At 47.5% G+C, this 22,796-nt stretch overlaps 1 protein-coding gene across 3 annotated transcripts in view; it reads right to left on the bottom strand.

Annotated features, from left to right (window-relative positions):
* Nucleotides 1-2,411: 2,411 nt before the first annotated feature.
* The window catches only part of LOC132818645 (pre-B-cell leukemia transcription factor 1-like), a 381,714-nt gene continuing 361,329 nt past the window's right edge, over nucleotides 2,412-22,796 (bottom strand). For 2 of the 3 annotated variants that reach the window (XM_060829652.1, XM_060829653.1), the window contains one exon: nucleotides 2,412-2,553. In XM_060829652.1, the coding sequence (XP_060685635.1) occupies nucleotides 2,461-2,553 (93 nt within the window). In that variant the 3' untranslated portion in view covers nucleotides 2,412-2,460. The remainder of the gene's footprint in view (nucleotides 2,554-22,796) is intronic. The other variant, XM_060829654.1, reaches the window with a different exon arrangement.

Below are 22,796 nucleotides of genomic sequence, written 5' to 3'. Positions count from 1 at the left end.
ACAAAACCATGAAGGCTATAGACAGGGTGGATAGAGACAAGCTTTTTCCCAGGGTGAAGGATTCCATAATGAGAGGTCACACTTTCAAGGTGAGAGGTGGAAAGTTTAAGGGGGATACAGCAGAAAATACTTTACACAGAGGGTGGTGGGCGTCTGGAATGTGTTGGCAGCAGAGGTGGTAGAGGCAGGCACGGTACAGAATAGGTGGGAAGCAGAGGGTTGCAGATGCTTAGGAATTGGGTGCTCGGTTTAGACAGTGGATGTGGATCAGCTCAGGCTTGGAGGGCCCGTTCCTGGGCTGTAAATTTTCTTTGCCTACCTGCCGCAAGCAAAGGATTATGGAGCGATGGAAAATGTAGATCCTGATATGGGCCGAGAGGTCACGGTAATGTCAAGAGGTTGGAAAGTTTGGGACTGGAGATCAAAGCAGAGGGCTGGAAATACAGAGGGGCTCGACAGGGAAGATGGTGAGTGTGCAGGTCCACAAATAAACAAAAACAAAATACACGCCAGTCCGCCTGATTCGGGTTTGAAAATTTATTCCGGGGGCAGGGAGAGGGGGCTGGTTGCTGGGCAGGAGGTGGGAATGATCGTTCTGAGGAGAACAAACAGGAGCTGGTGCACAACAGCAGTGGGCTTCCAGGTCTGTCTGCGTTAATCATCTTGTCACTTCCGAATGAGGGTCATTTTAACCGAAGCTGGTTTTGGTCTTCAGTCACTGGAGTGAAGCATTGGCTCTGGGTGTCGCCGGGGTGGCATGTTGGGGGCAGCTGAAAAAAAACCGTCCTTTCACCAGATTGGGTGGGACTCCTACCCTTTGAAGGATGGAGCTTATAATGACCCATTTGTTGTGGTCAGGATAGAGGTGGCACTGAGCAAACTGTAGTGATGGTAAGTGTAAGCGGCCATTTTGACTGTTGCTCAGGAAGGGTATTAGTACCATGACTGATCAAGGGACTCTTTTACTTCATCACACCTCAACGGACAAGAATCACCATTTGGCTTACTGACAAAGAACTAGGGCCTAAAATTCGTTGGGTCAGTTCACCAACTGACTTTTGACCTCTCCTTGCTGCAGTCCAATGTTTGATTTCCCCAAAGCAGTTGCCTACTTTGAGCAGGAGGAAGGTATAGATCTATGTCTCAGTCCATTAGCCATTCAGCTGCTTCAGGCTGGTCCACCATTCAGTTAGATTTTAATTCATCTCTCACCAAATTCCAATGACCCAGCCCTACTGTTAACACCCAGACTCGATCAATCCCAGCTTCTGAACTGTTGATGGACCTCAAGCCTCAATTGTTATTTGGGAGAGAATTCCAGAATTCCCTTCCCTTTTCTGTGCGGAAGAATGGTACCCAATGGCTCAACACTAATTCGAAGGCTTTACCCCTTGAGGTGGACGCCCCAGCCAGAGGAAAAAAACCTGCCACCCCCTTTAGCCTGGTTCAATAATAAGACCTTAATCTTTTATACTTAGATGAATTAGCATCATCCAAGGCTATAGAACCAAGTTATCCCTTGGAGCTTATTATTCAAACAAAGCAGCTATCCAAAGATGCAGACCATATGGTAGGCCGTCTCCGTTGCCAGATGGAGATTGCTGGTTCTTTCTGGAAACTGCGGCCTAGTTAAAACTCTGCCCTGACTACGGCATTGGGACAGGCCAGTTCGACCTCAGGCACAAACCACAAACCCATCCCAAAGCTAAGCCGTAGGTACGAGAGCCCACAGCCCAGGAACCCCAGGGACAATGTCCAAGTCAAACTCGGAGTTTCAACCTGAAATGCAAAGCTGAAGCTGGTGGCTGTGTGAAGGGGTAACGGTGAGGTGTTGGTAGGGATGTGTAACCAACGGAGACATTTTGAAGATGGGAGGTAACCCCTGAAGTCAGCGAATTCGTGGTTATGAATGGACAGCACGGAAGTGAGACTAAAAGCATCGAGTTCACCAAACTGCAGGAGACGGGGGTGGGGGGGGAAGGAGTTCTATTTTCCACATTTGTCTGGTGGGCACCCAGACCAGGAGGTGCCTGGGCCTAACTCACCCCAGGAATTCAATGTCGACAGAGGGTACGTCGGTCGTGTGAGGAATGACATTTGGCTTGAGCAGGCCAAGGGGGCTAAGAGGTAGAGTGTGAGCGCTGTAATGTACAGGATAGGGATCACTTACTGGTCTGAGGTGAAGTCACGACGGAGGTAATTGTCCACTGGTTTGTTCTCACAATATTCACTTATTAAAGAGAGAAAGCTTCTACACTCAGACAAAGAAAGACAAAACAGGGTGTCCAAGTCGAGCACCCACCAAAACGACTGGGCCTTCGGTCGATGTTTACCCCCATCCATGCCCCCCCCCACCACCACCCACCCCACCACCCCTCTCCCAACCCTCCCTGCCCCACCCCCTTGTCTGATTGGTCAGTGCAGAGTGAACGCCCCATTGGCTGCCCTGTTGCTAGAAGATCAGTTGGAGGTATCAGACTGGACGCTTCCGGGCCCTTCCGTTGGCGATGTCACAGAGGACGGGGTGGTTGCATCCTGCCAGCCGCCATTAGTCTGTGGGGGGGAGAAAGAAACAGGCAGCTCAGAGTGAGGGAGAGACACCGAGGAGAATTGGCGAGGTCACCGTCTCTCACGTCGATACATCTCACCAGCTCAAAAACCCTTCAGTCAAAAATCACGGCATGAAGATGTACAGCACAGAACCACCCTTCACTCCAACCTGTCCATGCCGACCAGATATCCCAACCCAATCTAGTCCCACCTGCCAGCACCCGGCCCATATCCCTCCAAACCCTTCCTATTCATATACCCATCCAGATGCCTCTTAAATGTTGTCGTTGTACCAGCCTCCACCACTTCCTCTGGCAGCTCATTCCATACACGCACCACCCTCTGCGTAAAAATGTTGCCCCTCAGGTCCCTTTTAAATCCTTTCCCCTCTCACCTTAAGCCTGTGCCCTCTGGTTTTGGACTCCCCCTAACCTGGGGGAAAAAAAACGACCCCTATCCATGCCCCCCCCATGATTTTATAAACCCTGATAAAGGTAACCCCTCAGCCTCTGATGCTTTCCTGTCGTCACTGTGAGTGTGCTTGGGAGCCCCTTGGTGCAGGCACTGAGCTGAGCCTCCGGCCTCCTGCTTGTGAGTGTGAGCACGCTCTTACACTTATCGGCTATCTTGAATAGATTAACAGTCCCCGCCCCCTCCAAGTCACTTCCCAGAGTTATTATAAAGCTGACCGAATGATAGAAAGGCAAAAGCGGGTGTGAATTAAGTTAATGGGAATAAAATGTACTCTGTTCGCTTTTTGAATAGGTGCCAAGAAATTATTTTAAAAATCACCACATGGGAAAGTGAGGGGCCCTGAGGGATCTTGGAGGGGAACACACCTCTGACTTTTTGAATCATATGAATTCATGTAAGAAACCGGATAAGCAAAGTAACAAGATTTCTTCTCGTTGACACGCAATGAAGGAAGACAGGCTGTCTCTTTCTGTCACGGAGACATATTGAGGTCACTTTTGGAATACTGCGTTCCGCTCTGGTCTCCCTGTTGTTGGAACGACGTCGGTAAACTCGAGAGGGTTCAGAAAAGCTACAGGGAGAGGCTGAACAGGCTGGGGCTGTTTTCCCCTGGAGCGTCGCAGGCTGAGGGGTAACTTTGTGGAAGTTTACAAAATCATGAGGGGCACGGAGAGGGTAAATACTTGGGATCTTTCTTTCCCAGGGTGGCGAGTCCAAATGTAGGGGGCATAAGTTTAGGGTGAGAGGGGAAAGATTTAAAAGGGACTTGAAGGGCAACTGTTTCACGCAGAGGGTGGTACGTGTATGTAATGAGCTGCCAGAGGAAGTGGTGGAGGCTGGTACAATTGCAATATTTAAAAGGCATCTGGATGGATATATGAATAGGAAGGGTTTAGAGAAATGTGTGCCAAATGGGACTAGATTAATTGAGGATATCTGGTCGGTGTGATCCAAAGGATCTGTTTCCCTGCTGTATGACTCTGTGAGCACAGAGACACCAAAAACATATACAAACAGAGCACCAGATGTGCCAGTCGAAGTTGGCATTTCAAAGTCACGCCGTGGTGGCACGAACACCGTTAATCACAACCTCCCCCCTGCGCCCCTCCCCCCTGGGCATTCCGAGCCTGCTTGTGGTCCCTTTAAGGAAAGTGCGAGCAAAGTGGCTGGTGAAGCGAGCCCTCTCCTGAAAGGTCACAGCAGAGCAACTCTGCAAAGAGGCTATTACAACAAATTACTGCCTTCAAGATGGCAAGGTAAGTATAAGGCGTAGAAAACGGAATCAATTTTGTGTCTGGAAAGCAGGCAGATGAAAGTGCACCAGCGACATTAGTCCAAATTTAAATGCCATTAGCTGTGCAGCAGCTGAAAAGGCCTCCTAGCAGCCTTTCATTTGGAAGGCTGTTATTTGATGGTAAGTACTGACCAGCCCCAATCACAATGTGTGCGTGATGTACAAAGGCAGTCAGAGGGAGGACGGGAGACATTCCCACAGAGTCAAGGGCTGCTTCCCTGTGAGTACTTTAATTGCCTGCGTTTCCTCCAGTCCTTTTCTCCCTGCTGTTCAGACCATCTCAAAATTCCCATCTTGTTTGTCAGGGCAACTGATGGACAAGATCAGAGGGGTGTTTTACACCAGGATTGACTGGTGATTTGATGCCTCTGGGTTACAGTCCTCTGTGAGTTGCTGATCCTCAAAGACTGAGTCATTTAACCCTGCAGAAACCTGCAACAGCACTCAATGTCTACTCTCTCGCACACAGCAAAAAGTACCACACACACACACACACACACACACACACACACACACACACACACACACACACACACACACACACACACACACACACACACACACACACACCTCTCCACTCTCATGCTGTCGTACACTCACACATCGTCAATCTCATGCATGCACTCACAAATACACACATCCACTCACACGCACACACACATTCTCACACATGCTCATATATGTACACCTTCACTCTCAACTCACACACCCACATCCCTTCACCCTCACGCACACTCTCACACATACATCTTAACTCACACACACTCAGTGACAGACACATGCAAAACATTCATTCGCAGACACACATTCTCTCACTCACACATGCCATCACTCACTCATACACAAATATAGATACACACACAAAGTTTCACTCATACCTTCATTCACACACACATTGACAGACATAAGCTCACACATATGTACACATACAGACACACACAACCTCATACACAGACACACACACACACGCAAACTGTCATACACTCACATGCATACACACTCGTTCTCACACATGAACATATATTCTCACGAGCACAAACTCTCTCATACATGAACACACATACTCATTGACAGACACTTGCACAAGCATTCACTCACACACGCACAATCATACACACAAACTCAATCACACACAGACATACACACAAACTCAGTCATACACATACACACACAAACTCAATCATACACACAGAGACACACACAAACTCAATCATTCACACACACAAACTCAATCATTCACACACAGACACACAAACACAATCACACACACACAAACTCAATCACACACACAAACTCAATCATACACACACACAAACTCAATCACACACACACACAAACATGCAAACTCAATCATACACACAGACACACACACAAACTCAATCTCACACACATACACAAACTCAATCATACAAAGTTTGGGAGAAGATTTGTAGCTCGGGTGCTAGTTGTTGTGGTTCTGTTCGCCGAGCTGGGAATTTGTGTTGCAAATGTTTTGTCCCCTGTCTAGGTGACATCCTCAGTGCTTGGGAGCCTCCTGTGAAGCGTTTCTGTGCTGTTTCCTCCGGCATTTATAGTGATTTGTATCTGCCGCTTCCGGTTGTCAGTTCCAGCTGTCCGCTGCAGTGGCCGGTAGTGTTGTCCCAGTCGAATTCATGTTGCTTGTCATCTGCGCGTGTGGCTACTAAGGATAGCTGGTCGTGTCGTTTCATGGCTAGTTGGTGTTCATCGATGCGGGTTGTTAGCTGTCTTCCTGTTTGTCCTATGTAGTGTTTTGTGCAGACCTTGCATGGGATTTTGTACACTGGATTGGTTTTGCTCATGCTGGGTATTGGGTCCTTCGTTCTGGTGAATTGCTGTCTGAGAATGGCTGTTGGTTTGTGTGCTGTTATGAGTCCTAGTGGTCGCAGCAGTCTGGCTGTCAGTTCGGAAATGCTCCTGATGTATGGTAGTGTGACCAGTCCTTTGGGTTGCGGCATGTCCTCGTTCCGTTGTCTCTCCCTTAGGCATCTGTTGATGAAATTGCGCGGGTATCCGTTTTCTTCCTTGTCTATGTGTATATTTCTGATGATGTCCAAGAATTCCTGTGTTGATTGTATAGAGTGTCTGGATCTGCTGATCAGGTGTTTCAGTTTCTGTTGTAGTTCTTTAGCCAGTTTGTGATGGTGTCCCTGGTAGTGATACTCTGGGTCTGAGTGGGATGTCTGGTTTGTGCACTTTCGGTAGTCCATAGAATCTGGGGGTGTTGTTGCTTTCAGGTTTCATTCTCTGTAGGTCAAACCTGGTTATATGTCCGTTTTTTGTAGATTCCTCAGTGTCTTGTTTATCCTATTGGTGAGCTGTAGGGTGGGGTCAAACTCCCTCTTTTGGTAGGTGTTGGTATCTGCAAGTAGTTGTTGCGCTTTTTGGATGTACTCTGCTTTGTCCAGGATGACCGTCATTCTGGTAGTATGATTATGTTCTTATCGTTTCTTAGTGATTTTAATGCTTCCCTCTCCTTGATGTTGAGGTTGTGTGTTTGTCTTTTCCTTGTTATCAGAGGTCTGATACTTTGTCTCACTGTTTGTTGTGTCTCTTCTGTTAGTCCATTGTTCCTGAGTGTGCATTCTAGGGCTGCTAGGAAGTCTGCTGTCTTGGCGTCCCTGTGGTTGTAGTTGAGTCCCTTGGCCAGTATTGTTCTTTGCATGTCTGTGAGCTGTCTGTGGGAGAGGTTTCTAACCCAGGTGTATGTTGTGGTGTCCTCTTTGTTGTGTGTTAGTTTGACCATTTTTTCTTTATGAGACCACTAGGACTCATGACAGCACACAAACCAACAGCCACTCTCAGACAACAACTCACCAGAACGAAGGACCCGATACCCAGCATGAGCAAAACCAACATAATGTACAAAATCCCATGCAAGGACGGCACAAAACACTACATAGGACAAACAGGAAGACAGCTAACAACCCGCATCCATGAACACCAACTAGCCATGAAACGACACTACCAGCTATCCTTAGTAGCCACACGCGCAGATGACAAGCAACATGAATTCAACTGGAACAACACTACTATTATAGGGCAAGCCAAACAGAGAACAGCCAGGGAATTCCTAGAGGCAGAACAGCCAGGGAATTCCCAGAGGCATGGCACGCATCCACAGATTCTTTCAACAAACACATCGACCTGGACCCAATATACCGGCCACTGCAGCGGACAGCTGGAACTGACAACCGGAAGCAGCAGATACAAACCACTATAAATGCCGGAGGAAACAGCACAGAAACGCTTCACAGGAGGCTCCCAAGCACTGAGGATGTCACCTAGACAGGGGACAAAACATTTGCAACACAAATTCCCAGCTCGGCGAACAGAACCACAACAACAATCATACACACACACAAACTCAATCACACACACAAACACATAAACTCAATCACACACACACAAACACACAAACTCAATCACACACAAAAGAAATCATACATACACACACGAATGCAATCATACACACACAAACGCAATCATACACACACACAAACGCAATCATACACACACACACACACAAACTCAATCATACACACACACACACACACACACACACACACTCAATCAGACACACACACACCTTACTTCCCTCCAAGGTCCCAAGGGATCCTTCCATATCCATCACAAATTCACCTGCACCTCCACACACATCATTTATTGCATCTGCTGCACCCGATGTGGCCTCCTCTAGATTGGGGAGACAGGCCGCCTACTTGGGGAACGTTTCAGAGAACATCTCTGGGACACCCGGACCAACCAACCCAACCACCCCGTGGCTCAACACTTCAACTCCCCCTCCCACTCCACCAAGGACATGCAGGTCCTTGGACTCCTCCATCACCAGACCATAGCAACACGATGGCTGGAGAAAGAGCGTCTCATCTTCCGCCTAGGAACCCTCCAACCACAAGGGATGAACTCAGATTTCTCCGGTTTCCTCATTTCCTCTCCCCCCACCTTGTCTCAGTCCCAAGCCTCGAACTCAGCACCGCCTTCCTAACCTGCAATCTTCTTCCTGACCTCTCCGCCCCCAACCCACTCCGGCCTATCACCCTCACCTTGACCTCCTTCCACCTATCGCATCTCCAACGCCCCTCCCCCAAGTCCCTCCTCCCTACCTTTTATCTTAGCCTGCTGGACACACTTTCCTCATTCCTGAAGAAAGGCTCATGCCTGAAACATCGATCCTCCTGCTCCTTGGATGCTGCCAGACCTGCTGCGCTTTTCCAGCAACACATTTTCATCTCTGATCTCCAGCATCTGCAGTCCTCACTTTCTCCACACACACACAAACCAAACCATACACACACACACAAACTCAATCACACACACACACACAAACTCAATCATACACACACACAAACTCAATCACACACACACACAAACTCAATCACACACACACACAAACTCAATCACACACACACACAAACTCAATCACACACACACACACACAAACGCAATCATACACACACACAAACTCAATCACACACACACAAACTCAATCACACACACACACACAAACGCAATCATACACACACACACACAAACCCAATCATTCACACACAAACTCAATCATACACACACACAAACTCAATCACACACACACACAAACTCAATCACACACACACAAACGCAATCATACACACACAAACTCAATCATACACACACACAAACGCAATCATACACACACACAAACGCAATCATACACACACACACAAACTCAATCATACACACACACACACAAACTCAATCACACACACACACACAAACTCAATCACACACACACACAAACTCAATCACACACACACACAAACTCAATCATACACACACACACAAACTCAATCACACACACACAAACTCAATCATACACAAACACACAAACGCAATCATACACACAAACTCAATCACACACACACACAAACTCAATCACACACACACACACAAACTCAATCATACACACACACACACAAACTCAATCATACACACACACACAAACTCAATCACACACACACACACAAACTCAATCACACACACACACACAAACTCAATCATACACACACACACAAACTCAATCACACACACACACAAACTCAATCACACACACACAAACTCAATCATACACAAACACACAAACGCAATCATACACACAAACTCAATCATACACACACACACAAAATCTGTGTGCAAAGAAACCAAAACTGACAGGACTAGCCACATAAACAAGTGGCTACAAGAGCAGGTAAGTAGCTAGGACTACTGGGGTGAGTCATTCACCTCCTGACTCCCCAAAGCCTGTCCACCATCACCAAGGCACCAGTCAGGAGTGTGATGGAATACTCCCCCCCTGCCTGGATGGGAGCAGCTCCAACAACACTCAAGAAGCTCGACACCATCCAGGACAAAGCAGCCACTTGATTGGCACCACATCCACAAAGATCCACTCCCTCCACCACTGACACTTTGCCTATAGACTTTGTCTATTTATCCTATTCATGTCCCTCATAATTTTGTAAACCTCTATAAGGTCACCCCTCAGCCTCCGACGCTCCAGGGAAAAGAGCCCCAGCCTGTTCAGCCTCTCCCTGTAGCTCATATCCTCCAACCCTGGCAACATCCTTGAAAATCTTTTCTGAACCCTTTCAAGTTTCACAACAATCTTCCGGTAGGAAGGAGACCAGAATTGCATGCAATATTCCAACAGGGACTCTAAACAAGGATGAGAGGGGACAGATTTGAAATGGCGAGCAAATAAAGCAATAAAAGAAAAAAATGTTTGCATACAACGAATGGTTTGGGTGTGGAATGATTCGATTCGATTCCCTACAGTGTGGAAACAGGCCTTTTGGCCAAACAAGTCCACACTGACCCTCCGAAAAGCAACCCACCCAATTCCCCTACCCTATATTTACCCCTGACTAACACACCTAACACTACGGGCAATTTAGCACGGCCAATTCACCTAACCTCCACATCTTTGGAATGTGGGAGGAAACTGGGGCACCCGGAGGAAACCCACACAGACACGGGGAGAATGTGCAAACCCCACACAGACAGTCACCCGAGGTGGGAATTGAACTGTGAGGCAACAGTGCTAACCACTGAGCCACCGTGCCGCACTAATGTCCTGCCAGGAAATGTGGAGAGGCCGTTTCAGCTGAGGGCATTGGCTGGTTTTTATTAGGATAGGTGTGCAGGGACCAGGGGAAAAGGCAGGAGATTGGCATTAGAGAATAGAGTCAGGCCAAGATGCAATGGCCTTTTCCTACGCTGTAACGATTCCTGTGACAGTGAATCAAATGTCAGGGTTACCACTGGACTAGCTTCCCCTTTCAGATTTGCTGCATTCCACCAGATGCCGTGGTGGGATTCGAACGCAGATTCCCCCGGAGCATTGGTTCGGCAACTCCGCCACCATCTGTCCTTGATAGCCCTCCTCCCGACTGCCACACAGCTTGCCTTGGGCGAGGAAAGCATGGAAAACCCATCTGATCGAGCTCCGTGAAGTCAGAATTGAAGAGGCACTGTGTGGCCAGGCCCTGGGGTTTCTGGGCTACCACAGACAGTCTAGCCTTGGGGCTGAGTGGTCACATATTCCTCTGCCTGAAAACAAACGATGCACCGCTCGCTCACTCCCTTAACCAGTTCTGGCTGTGGGCGGGGAGGGGGGGGGGAGGTTTCTGGTCTCGAGCTGTGCGGACCTGGCAATTTGTAATGAGCAGCAGTGGTTACCAGCATCTTCGTGTTCTGATTAAATTGGGCTTTCACTTTAACAGGAATCGACTGCACTGCCTGCAATTAAGGCAGTGACAGTAAAGACAGTTACATAGAAGGCAGATGCTGAGCGCAGACTGTGAATGTCAGCTGGTTTCTATGCCGCTGTCATTTCTCAGAGGTAGAATTCAGTGCGCGTCTTTTTTTTTGAAAAGAATTTTAAACCAATTTGCAAAATGCTCATCCACTCAGTCATGTGGGGCGTGTGCATTACATGCCTAGTGACTGCAAGAAATAAACAACTAGAAGGTGTGAGCATTTGATTTATTATTGTCACGTACTGAGATACAGGGGAAAAGTATCGTTCTTGTATGCTATCCAGGGGAATCATACCTTACAAATGTGCATCAAGGTAATGGAACAGAATGCAGAAGATAGTGGTACAGAGAAAGATCAGCTCTAATATATGAAAGATCCGTTGATAAGTCAATGGGCTGAAGACTGGCAGATAGAGTTTAATTTGGATAAATGTGAAGTATTGTATTTTGCTGAAACAAACGAGGCCTGGACTTATGCAATTAAAAGAGGGGCCTTGGGTAACGTTGTAGAACAAAGAGAGTTGTAGTGATGGCACAATATGCGGAAACCATAGCAATGGAAGGCCATGTCAGCCATGTAAATGGCTGCCAACTTTGCCATTGATAGAAGCAGTGCACCTTCATAGCTGCCCAGATGTGAAATGGAAGGGCATTCTCCCTCGGCGACTAAGAATCAGGACGTGATGAGCACTGTTACCCAGAGGCAATTAGCAGTCACCAAAATCCAAGGGTTCAAGTACATAATTCTTTGAAGCTTGCATCATATGTAGACAGTGGGGATTAAGAAGGCATTTAGCACATTTGCTTTCATTGCTCAGACCTCTGAGTGTAGGAATTGGGACATTGTCTTAATGTTGTACAGGACTCTTTTGGAGTACTGTGTCCAGCTCAAATTGTCCTGTCATTAGAAGGTCATTATCAAGCAGGAGAGGGTTTGGAAGAGATTTACGAGGATGTTGCTGGGAATGGAGGGTTTGAGTTGGAAGGGACTTTTTTCACTGGAGTGTAGGAGGGGAGGGGGGCCTTATAAAGGTTAATAAAATCATGAGGAACATAGATGAGGTGAATGGCAGGTGTCCTTTCCCTAGGGTGGGGCATTTCAAGGCGAGGGGGCATATTTTTAAGATGAGAGGACTAAGACTTAAAAAAAGGACATAGAGGGCAACTTCCTTGCACAGATCGTGGTTTAATTTGTGGAATGAACTTCCTGAGGAAGTATGGGTACAGTTACAACGTTTAAAAGACATTTGGATAAGTCCATGAATAAGGAATGTTTGGAGGGATATGAGCCAAGTGCAGGCAGGAAGGACTAGGTTAGTTTGGGATCAAGGTCAGCAGGGATTGGTTGGACTGAAGGGTCTGATTCCGTGCTGTATGCCTCTAAACCTGAGAACTGTGGGGAATAAGCTGTTCTTAAATCTGTTAGTAAATCTACAGGCAGGTAGTCGTCCACCACGTGCTGCATAACCAAAGATCAGATTCGCCATTGTCCATTGGCACTTTTCAGGAGAGGGATTGTTTATCTACAGGGGCCCAGGGAAACCTCTTGAGAAGCCGGGGGGGATAAATAGTTGTGAAGATCAAATGCAAGCAGTGAGGAGACCCCAAGGACCTGGAGGCAGTGCCATCAGACATTTGATGACCTGACTTGAATGATCAAGGTCAGTGAAAGAATCGCCAAACGTCATCTCATGAAACAAAGAACTACAGATGCTGGGAATCTGAACCAACACCAGAAGGTGCGGGAGAAACTTAGCGCGTCTGTGCAGAGAATTCAGAGTTAGTGTTTTGAGTGACCCTTCCTCACAATCCGGGTGGAAGTACAATGGGGAATAAGGGAGCAGAAAAGAGAGCGGAGGCCGGACCATCAAAGCTAGCCTCAGTTCGGGATCAGACTGTCAGAAATAGCGGTGACTGAATGCCAGTTGCCATTCTCCAGGAAGCAGCCAATTAAGAAGGCACCTTTAGGAGTTCAGTCCATTCAAGAATTGTCAGTGGGCTAGGCAAGTGGGAGACATACTGGGGGGGGGGGGGTCCATCGCAATGTCCATGGCCAATGGCCCCACTGGGAGCGAGAGATTGTTGACATTGCTGGTGTGGGATTCTGAGGGCACCTCAAAAGGAGATGGAAAGCACCAAAACCAGGTCGTCGGTGTTTTGCAGAAGAAGCCAACGCGGGGCGAGAAGAAAGCTACTCTCACACTGAGCGGTTTGAAACCCAAACTGACGTAGCTGGTGAAACTCAGCAGGTCTGGCAGCATCTGTAGGGAGAGAGAGAGAAGCAGAGTGAACGTTTCGTGCCTGGGGATTCTTCATCAGAACTGGTAGAGCAGGGAGGAACAAAGGGTTTTTTAATGTAGAAGTCGAGGATGGTGGCGGTTTGGCGAAGAGGTGAGCAGTGAGGTGGAGATGGTACTGAGAGAGAGAGAGAGAGAGACAGAGAGAGAGAGAGAGAGAGAGATGTGAAAGGGGTAGGCAGATAAGGGGATTATTGGAAGTAACCAAGAATGGAAGAGAAGTTGAATAAGTGATAACGAGAGTAGGAGGGAATGGATAACTGTGCTAAAAGAAATCGAAGGATGGAATCAGCTTCTAAAGTTATTGAACTCGATCGTTGAGTCCAAGAGACTGCAGAGTCCCTAAAATGGAAAAGCAGAGTTTGTTCTTCCAGCTTGCACTGAAGCTCGCTGGAACACTGCAGCAGGCCTGCGATAGAAATGTTGCCATGGTAACACACTGGTCTGATGAAGTGACAGGCAATGGAGGCTCAGGATCATCTTTCTGGACAGAATGCAAGCATTCTGCAAAGTGGTCACCCAGTCTGCGTTTCGTCTCCCCCCCCCCCCCCCCCCCCATGTAGAGGAGAGCAGACGGGGAGCGGGGAAGGCAGTAGGCTAGATTGAGTGAAGTGCAGGGTAAAGCACTGCTTCGTCTGGAAGGTATCTCCGGAACCTTGGATAGTGAGGAGGGAGGAGGTGAACAGGCAGGAGCTGCATCTTCTGAGTTGGCAGGGACGAGCTGGGAGCGAAGGAGGAATAGACTTGGGTCTCCCAAAAGGAACAGTGCCTGTGTAAGGCAGACAAGCGAGGGGAGGGGAATAGGTGGTGGCATCTCACTGGAAGTGATAGAGGTGATGGCTGACAGTCCTGTGGAGACTGGTGGGGTGGTAGGTGCAGGCCAGAGGGGACCTTATCATTGTGGTTCGAATCTGGAATACACTGCCTGAATGCGAGGTGAACATAGGCTCAGTTGAGACATTCAAGAGGGCATTGGATGATTACTGAAACAGGAATAATGTGCAAGGTTACGGGAGAAAGACAGGGACTTGACACTAAGGTGCAGCACTCAGAGAGCTGGTGCAGGCTCCTGTGAACATTCCACGATACAATCTGTGCAACGGGACAAATTGAAAATCCTCGTAAGGCCACTGCCATCAATGTCATTGCTCAGACCTTTTGAGTCTAGGAGTGGGGATGTCATGCTGAGGTTGTACAGCACATTGGTGAGGCCTGTACTGGAGTACAGGAAGGATATGATTAAACTGGACAGGGTTCAGAAAAGATGAACCAGGATGTTGGGAATGGGAATGGGTTATAAGGGGAGGCTGGATAGGCTGGGATAATTTTCCCTTTAAGGTAGGATGTTGAGGGGTGACCTAATAGAGGTTTATAAAATCATGAGGAGTATAAATAAGGTGTTGTATCCCTAAGGTGGGGGATTTCAATACGAGGGCGGAGATTTTTAAGGTGAGAGGCGAAAGATTAAAAAAAGACTTGAGGGACAACTATTGTGGTTTGTGTGTGGGATAAGCTGCCAGAGGAAGTGGTGGATGTGGGTACAGTTACAACATTTAAAAGACATTTGGATAAGTCCATGAATAGGAAAGGTTTGGAGGGATATGGGCCAAGCGCAGGCAGGTGACACTGGTTTAGTTTGGGATTATGGTCGGCACGGACTGGTTGGGCCGAAGGGTCTGTTGCCATTCTCTATGACCCTATGGAAGAGGAACCCTTTAGATGCCCTGCCAGCATCCCCTAGGCTCCTGACAAAGAGGAGCGCCTGGCAACCTCCTCACCCCAACTCCAGGTAAGCCACTGTTGGGGCACATTGGCCACCACCACCGCTGAGTAGGGAGCCAGTACCCTAGTGACTCCACCTCCTGTAACGACACTCAGAGGCAGCAACGTGCCACTTCTCAATCTTAACGCCTGGCCCCTTCTCTCGACCCACCTCCGCCAATCCGGCAGAAACTCAGCCCTTTCTTTGTATATCCTGGCGGAGGAGGCATCAAACATCCCAGAACTACAAGTGTAAATGGTATCTCAGTTGTGGGCAGAAGTTAGGCATTCACTTGGGCTTCACTTGAACAATATGAAGAGACACTTAATGAACCTGTGGCTGGTTGGATTAGGAGGTGTACGCAATGTCATGTTTCACTTTGAAAATAAGTAAAAGACCAAATAAGGAACATCTCCAGTAGCTTTCCTTCATTGATGAATTATAACAGGAAGGGGTTAACTAAATAACTTAAGGTTTTGGGTAAGACGTGTTCACGAGGAAATTGATGTGACTAAAAGCTGGAAATCCCCTCTGACCTGCATTCTTAAGAAAGGTGACTGCGGAGATCATGGATTCCTAAGTTTGCATCTTCCTGAATTCCTTAGATTATAAAGTCTTCCCTGTTGATTATAAGTTCGTCAACCTAATCACATTGCATAAAAATGGCGGGAGAAAGAAAACCAGGAATTATTGACCAACTATTCTGACACCAGTGGTTGGGAAAATGCTCAAATTTATGATTAGGGATGTGATAACATTGCACTTTAAGAAAAATAATGCAACTATGGACTGACCCAATACTGATTTATGAAAGGGAAACTGATTGATAAGTCTTCTGGTTTCCTTTGAGTATTATTTAATTAAGGGTGGTTATGAAGAAACCAGTAGATGTTGTGGATTTGGATTTCCGATTATGTGTCACACAAGTTTAAGACTCGTGGGACTGCGGATAATATATGAGAATGGATTGAGAATTGACACACAGAAAGACAATAGAACAAAAAGATTTTTTTTCTTCAGGTTTAGTTCAGAGGAAGGGTCACTGGACCCGAAACGTTAACTCTGATTTCTCTCCACAGATGCTGCCAGACCTGCTGTGTTTTTCCAGCGATTACTGTTTTTGTTTCTGGATTTCCAGCATCCGCAGTTCTTGCAGACTTTTCTTTTCAGGATGGCGGGATTTCGCTCAAGGGTAGCCACGTGAGAGCATGTACCTCGACCTCAGCTACTCACAATCTATACGAATCACTTCGGTCGAGTGTCCTGTCTCCTGATGTTTGCTGCTAATGCAAAGTTCGGTGGGAAAAATGCGAGCGGGAGGCAGTGAGGCTGCAAGGGGAAGTATGCAGGAAAAGAAATATAATGTGGAGATATATGAAGTTCACCACCTTGGTAGGAACATTGGAAAAGCAGGTAATTTTTGAAGGTTGAGAGACTGGGGTAGAGTTGCTTTCAGTGGGGCCTGCCTGGGTGACCTTGCACATAATTTACAGGAAGTCAACCTGCAAACAAATTCACAAAACATATGTGAATCTTTATTGTCAAGAGGATAAGAGCAAAGAAGCCTGACTACAACTGTATAAAACTTGCACCATTTGAGTACTTTTAAAGATACTTCTATTTCTATTCTGGGCACTGAGTAAGTCAAGTACTTTTTAAAACTTTGTATTCCTCTTTCAATTCTGTAACAAACATTTAAAGTAGCTATACCTGGGTACCCCATACCTAAGATGGCATCAAAGAGACTACAAACTTTTCACTGCATCCATTCACCTGACAATAAAGACTATTCTATTCTACTTTATCCAAGACTGCACCTGGAGCACTGTGTCCAGTGCTGCTCTCCTTATATCAGAGAGCTGTATTTTTCTTGTAGTGAGTGCAATACGTCTCCTCATGTGAAGGAATTGTTCTGCAAGGAGACAGCAAGCAAACAAAGCCTACATCCCCAAGGATTTGGAAAAATCTATTTGAAATCCTTTGAAACGCTGAAGGGGCTTGATGCTGAGAAGTTGTTCTCCCTGGTGGGAAAACTAACACTCAGAACTTTCAGAGAAAGGGTCAATTATTCGGAACTGCGATGAGCCAACAATTCCTCACTCAAACAGTGGCCATCCTTCCTGTAACAGGGCGACCAGAACTGGGCACAGTACTCCAGAAGAGGCCTCACCAATGTCCTGTACAACCTCAACATGATGAAGTGCGTGTGTGCATGTAAATAAAAGCGTGTTTCTGTGCGCTTGAGTGTGCGCGTGTCTGCATATACTTGCGAACATGCGTGTGTTCACGTGTGTTACGATAATGATTTGTTGTGGGATACATGACTGTGTACCCCAAGATCCCTCTGTTCCACTTTACAGTTACCATCCTATTGTTCCTCGTGTATTCCCCTGACAGACTTCCCCATGTGCATCACTTCATATATATGTCTCGACTGATTTCCTTTGGCCACTGGGAGCAGTCCGCTGACCCACTGCAGTCCCCAGTTTTCTCTTCCACTATCAACTGCACAGCCGATATTTGTATCGTACAGCCCAGGTCCTAGTTCAATAACCGCCCATAGACAGTGAGAGAGCCAACAGTGAGCTCTGTGGAAGGCACACATGACAGCATTCCACTGATAAAGACACCAATGCATCAACGGCCATTGCTTCTACATCCACAGAGATGAATTTGGATCCAATTTAGCCCCAGGTCCCTACTTTCTTCACTAATTGGACCTGAGGTGACAACTCTGCTATAACCTGTCACAGGGCTGACCTCAGCTCGATGGGCCAAGCGGCCTCCTGCACAATTATACTCCGATGAACCAAGGGACCGAAACTGCTGAGTTCTCCCCGACAGACTGTTGGGGTCCTGGATGCTCTCGTGGTGGCCATTTGTTAAATATAGGGTTACACTGTGAAGGATTTAATAGCTTCTCAGTGCCCAGCCTCTGATGTAACACTGTATGACAATTCGGTGAAATATTTGGTCACAATGATAACAGCATGCAGCTCATCTATGTGATTACCAGTGCCTGGACTGAAGTGGGGAGAAAGAGAATACATGTGAGTGCGCACAGGAGAGAGAGAGAGAGAGAGAGAGAGAGAGAGAGAGAGACTTTGATGGAGAAACAGAAAGGATCAGGATGTCAGAAAGACAGACAAAGAATTACAGCATGCAGCAGGTGATACCCACAAACAAGAGACAGCTGCGAGAGAGATACATACCAATCAGTACAGGTACAGTCAGTAATACAGGGTGCTGAGGGGTTACTGAGTGACAGTGTGAGGGAGCTGGATTTAAATCAGTACTGATATAGTCAGTAACACAGGGTGCTGAGGGGTTACTGAGTGACAGTGTGAGGGAGCTGGATTAACATCAGTACAGATATAGTCAGTATCAAAACGTGCTGAAGGGTTACTGAGTGACAGTGTGAGGGAGCTGGATTCACATCGGTACAGATACAGTCAGTAATACTGGGTGCTGAGGGGTTACTGAGTGACAGTGTGAGGGAGCTGGATTAACATTTGTACAGATACAGTCAGTAATACTGGGTGCTGAAGGGTTACTGAGTGACAGTGTGAGGGAGCTGGATTCACATCGGTACAGATACAGTCAGTAACACTGGGTGCTGAGGGGTTACTGATTGTCAGTGTGAGGGAGCTGGATTAACATCAGAACAGATACAGTCAGTAATACTGGGTGCTGAGGGGTTACTGAGTGACAGTGTGAGGGAGCTGGATTAACATTTGTACAGATACAGTCAGTAATACTGGGTGCTGAGGGGTTACTGAGTGACAGTGTGAGGGAGCTGGATTAACATTTGTACAGATACAGTCAGTAATACTGGGTGCTGAGGGGTTACTGAGTGACAGTGTGAGGGAGCTAGATTAACATCAGTACAGGTACAGTCACTAACACAGGGTGCTGAGGGGTTACTATCAGTACAGATACAGTCAGTAACACAGTGTGTTGAGGGGTTACTGAGTTACAGTATGAGGGAGCAGGATTAACATCAGTACAGATACAGTCAGTAACACTGGGTGCTGAGAGGTTACTGAGTGACTACGTGAGGGAGCTGGATTAACATCAGTACAGATACAGTCAGTAACACAGGGTGCTGAGGGGTTACTGAGTGACAGTGTGCGCGAGCTGGATTAACATCAGTACAGATACAGTCAGTGACACTGGGTGCTGATGGGTTACTGAGTGACAGTGTGAGGGAGCTGGATTAACATCAGTATAGATACAATCAGTAATATTGTGTGCTGAGGGGTTACTGAGTGACAGTGTGAGCGAGCTGGCTTAACAACAGTACTGATACGGTCAGTAACACTGGGTGCTGAGGGGTTACTGAGTGACAGTGTGCGCGAGCTGGATTAACATCAGTTAAGAAAATTGATTGCATGAGCCACAGTAAATGATATTGTCAAAACAGTGAGAGCTCCCTCTGAACTAGGACAGTCGAACCTGCAGTAAACCTTCACTAAATTCAACTTTAACTACCTTGGCAGTCACAGGGTCCAAGCGTAATGGGGCGAATAGGCATAGCCACCCATCTCTTCAGATTACTGAGGTGTGCAGGACCTCTCAGTGATGGGGAAACCACAACTCCAGTATCTCCTGATGTTCTCCAGTGTGACTCCAACTTGGTGCAATACTGTCAGAGGCAGGAGATGTTCTCTTCTATAGTGAGACCCTCTGGATGCTTAGACTACCAGCGTTTCAGTTTCTCTACCAATCTGTGAACCAAGGTCTCTGCTCTCATCTGCTCTCATCTTGCTGAACAGCCCCAGTTGGAATCACATTAGCACTGGTGGTGTTAAAACTCCAGAACTCTCTCTCCCGACTGTCCATAAAACCCAGTGTTGGGCAAAATTAGTTGTCTCTACCACCCAGTGGGGGCTCCGTGTCTGGTCACATCTCTGTAACGGACCTTGAGATACATCATTACAATGTTAGGTGAACGTTGAAAGATCTCTATTCCTCACACAATCAGCTCAAACATGTTCATGAGCTGCACCCACTTCTTCAACTTTAACTACCCGCCACATTCAAATACTATGTGCAACATATATTAATATTAATGAGTTAAATGAGGGAACTAAGTGTGGTATCTCAAATTTTCCAGACAGCACAAAGCTGGGAGGAGGGGGAGATGTGAGGGGGATGCAGAAGTGCTTCAGTGTGATTTGGAGGGACTGAGGGAGGGGGCAGATGAAGTGTAATGTAGATAAATGTGAGGTTATCCACCTTGGTCATTTTAAAAAAAGGCATATTATTATGTGAATGTTGATAGATTTGGAACGGGGGAGGTACGATGGGACCTGGATGTCCCTGTACACCAGTCACTGAAAGTTAAGCGTACAGGAGCAGCAGGGGGATGGTGGGGGATGGGGGAACATGGTTAAATGGTATAAAAACCCAAAGAAGTGTGGATGCTGTAAATCAGAAACACGAACAGGAATTGCTGGAAAAGCTCAGCAGGTCTGGCAGCGTCTGAGGAGAGCAATCAGAGTTGAGTGATCCTTCCTCAGAAACGTTAACTCTGATTTCGGGCCACAGGTGCTGCCAGACCTGCTGAGCTTTTCCAGCAGTTTCCTGGAAGGTAAGTGGTCTTCAGAGTGAGAGGATTCGAGTACAGGAGCAGGGATGTCTTGCTGCAATTGTCCAGGGCCTTGGTGAGACCACACTTGGAGTACCGTGTGCAGTTTTTATCTGAGGAAGAATGTTCTGGCGATGGAGGGAGCGTGACAAAGGTTTATCAGACTGACTCCTGGGATGGCAGGACTGACGTATGAAGAGACACTGAATCAGTTATGATTACATTCACTGGGGTTTAGAAAAATGAGGGGGTTATCTGATAGAAACATGGTAAACAGGGTAAACACAAGAAGGATGTTCCTGGTGACTGGGGACTCCAGAACCAGGGGTCATAGTCGAAGGAGACAGGGTCGGCCATTTTGGACTGAGATGAGGAGAAACATCTTCACCCAGAGAGTAGGGAGCCTGTGGAATTCTCTGCCACAGATAATGACTGAGGCCAAAACGTGGAATGTTTTCAAGAAGGCGATAGATACGGATCTTGGGGTTAAAGGGGGAAGAGGGGACTGAGTTGGATAATCAGCCACGATCATGGTGACTAGCAGAGCAGGCTCAAAGGGCCGAATGGCCTACTCCTGCTTCCCAAGCACAATCTGTTTGGTTGAAAATATGAACGGCGAGTTAGAACCTAGTGTCTCCTGCAGGAGAATGACAAGACCCCATTTTGTTTCCGCCTGTTGCTGGACCGACGACAGAGCCCGGTCACTTTGGCCCGGCAATGGGCAACGACGCGGTCACAATGTCTGACAACCATGGCGCAACTATTCACCTGAGCCCTGAGGCCTGTTAACCTCACTCTACCTTTCCCCTAGCCCTTCAAAACAAAATACATATCGAGATAGAGAGAGAGATAGAGAGAGAGAGAGAGAGAGCCAGAATAAAAAAGAATGTGCAAACATCTCCCGGCAAGTTGGAGGATTTGATTGGGTGGGACATGTGAAGGCAGGAGGAACAGTGAGTAGTAACCTGCAGCAAGACAGGGCCAGTAACCCGGCGGCCATGTTATCCGTGCATGTGAGAGAGCGGCCTCTCTCAGGCCTGCTGTCACACCCACTGAGCACTGCGATGGCTGATCTGAGCAATCGAGTTGGATTGCTGTCCCCTTCGTGACCAGGGCTCTGACTGTCCCTGTCGTATCAATTTTCCCCAGCACCACACAGCCTGTCGCTGTGAATTTACAAGGAGGGCCTGGGCAGCACACACACACACACACACACACACACATACACACACACACACACACATGCAGACACACAGATACACACACAGTTACACACATTGACACAGATGCAGACACACAGAAGCACAGTGAGGATGGTTCCATCCCAGTTGAGGAGTGGGCAGGCTGTGAGAGGGGTGGGAGGAGTTGGTGGGAGGGAGGGCAGTCAGTGCCTGAGGTGGTCTGCGTGCTGTCCCAGTCACGGTCAGAGGAATCCGCGGGAGGGAGCGGGGAGAAGGGACGGGGTGGGGTGGTGCGTGGGTGAGACTCGGGTGAGAGGGCAATAGGCATGTGGTGGTGGGGGGTGGTTGTTGAGTCGAACCAGCATCAGTGAGCTGCTTTACAGAGACACAGCATCAAGACTACAACCCAAGCAGTTCAACAGGGGCACCTCTCTCTCCCTGACTTTCTCTATCTATCTCTTCTGCTCTCTCTCTCTTTCTCTCTATCTCTAACTCTATCTGTCTCTTTCACTATCTCTCTCTCACATTAATTTCTCTATCTCTCTCCCTCACACTCTCCCTCTCTCTATTTCTCCACCTCTCTCTCTCTATCTACCTATCTCCCCATCTCTCTTCCTTTCTATATCTTTCCATTGCACCCTCTCTCTGTCAAATCCTTTCTCTTTATCTCACACCCTCTCTCTCTAGCTCTCTGTCTCTTTATCTCTCTCTCTTTCTTGTTCTCTCCCTCTCTCTCTAGCTCTCATTCTCTCTGTCTCTTCACCTCACTCATTCCCACACCATCTCTCTTGCCCTCTTTCTCTCTCACTCTC

Source organism: Hemiscyllium ocellatum, chromosome 9 (assembly GCF_020745735.1).
Source record: "Hemiscyllium ocellatum isolate sHemOce1 chromosome 9, sHemOce1.pat.X.cur, whole genome shotgun sequence".
Classification (NCBI taxonomy): Eukaryota; Metazoa; Chordata; class Chondrichthyes; order Orectolobiformes; family Hemiscylliidae; genus Hemiscyllium; species Hemiscyllium ocellatum.
Note: the sequence above shows the minus strand (reverse complement) of the source record. Positions and strands in the feature narration are given on the sequence as shown.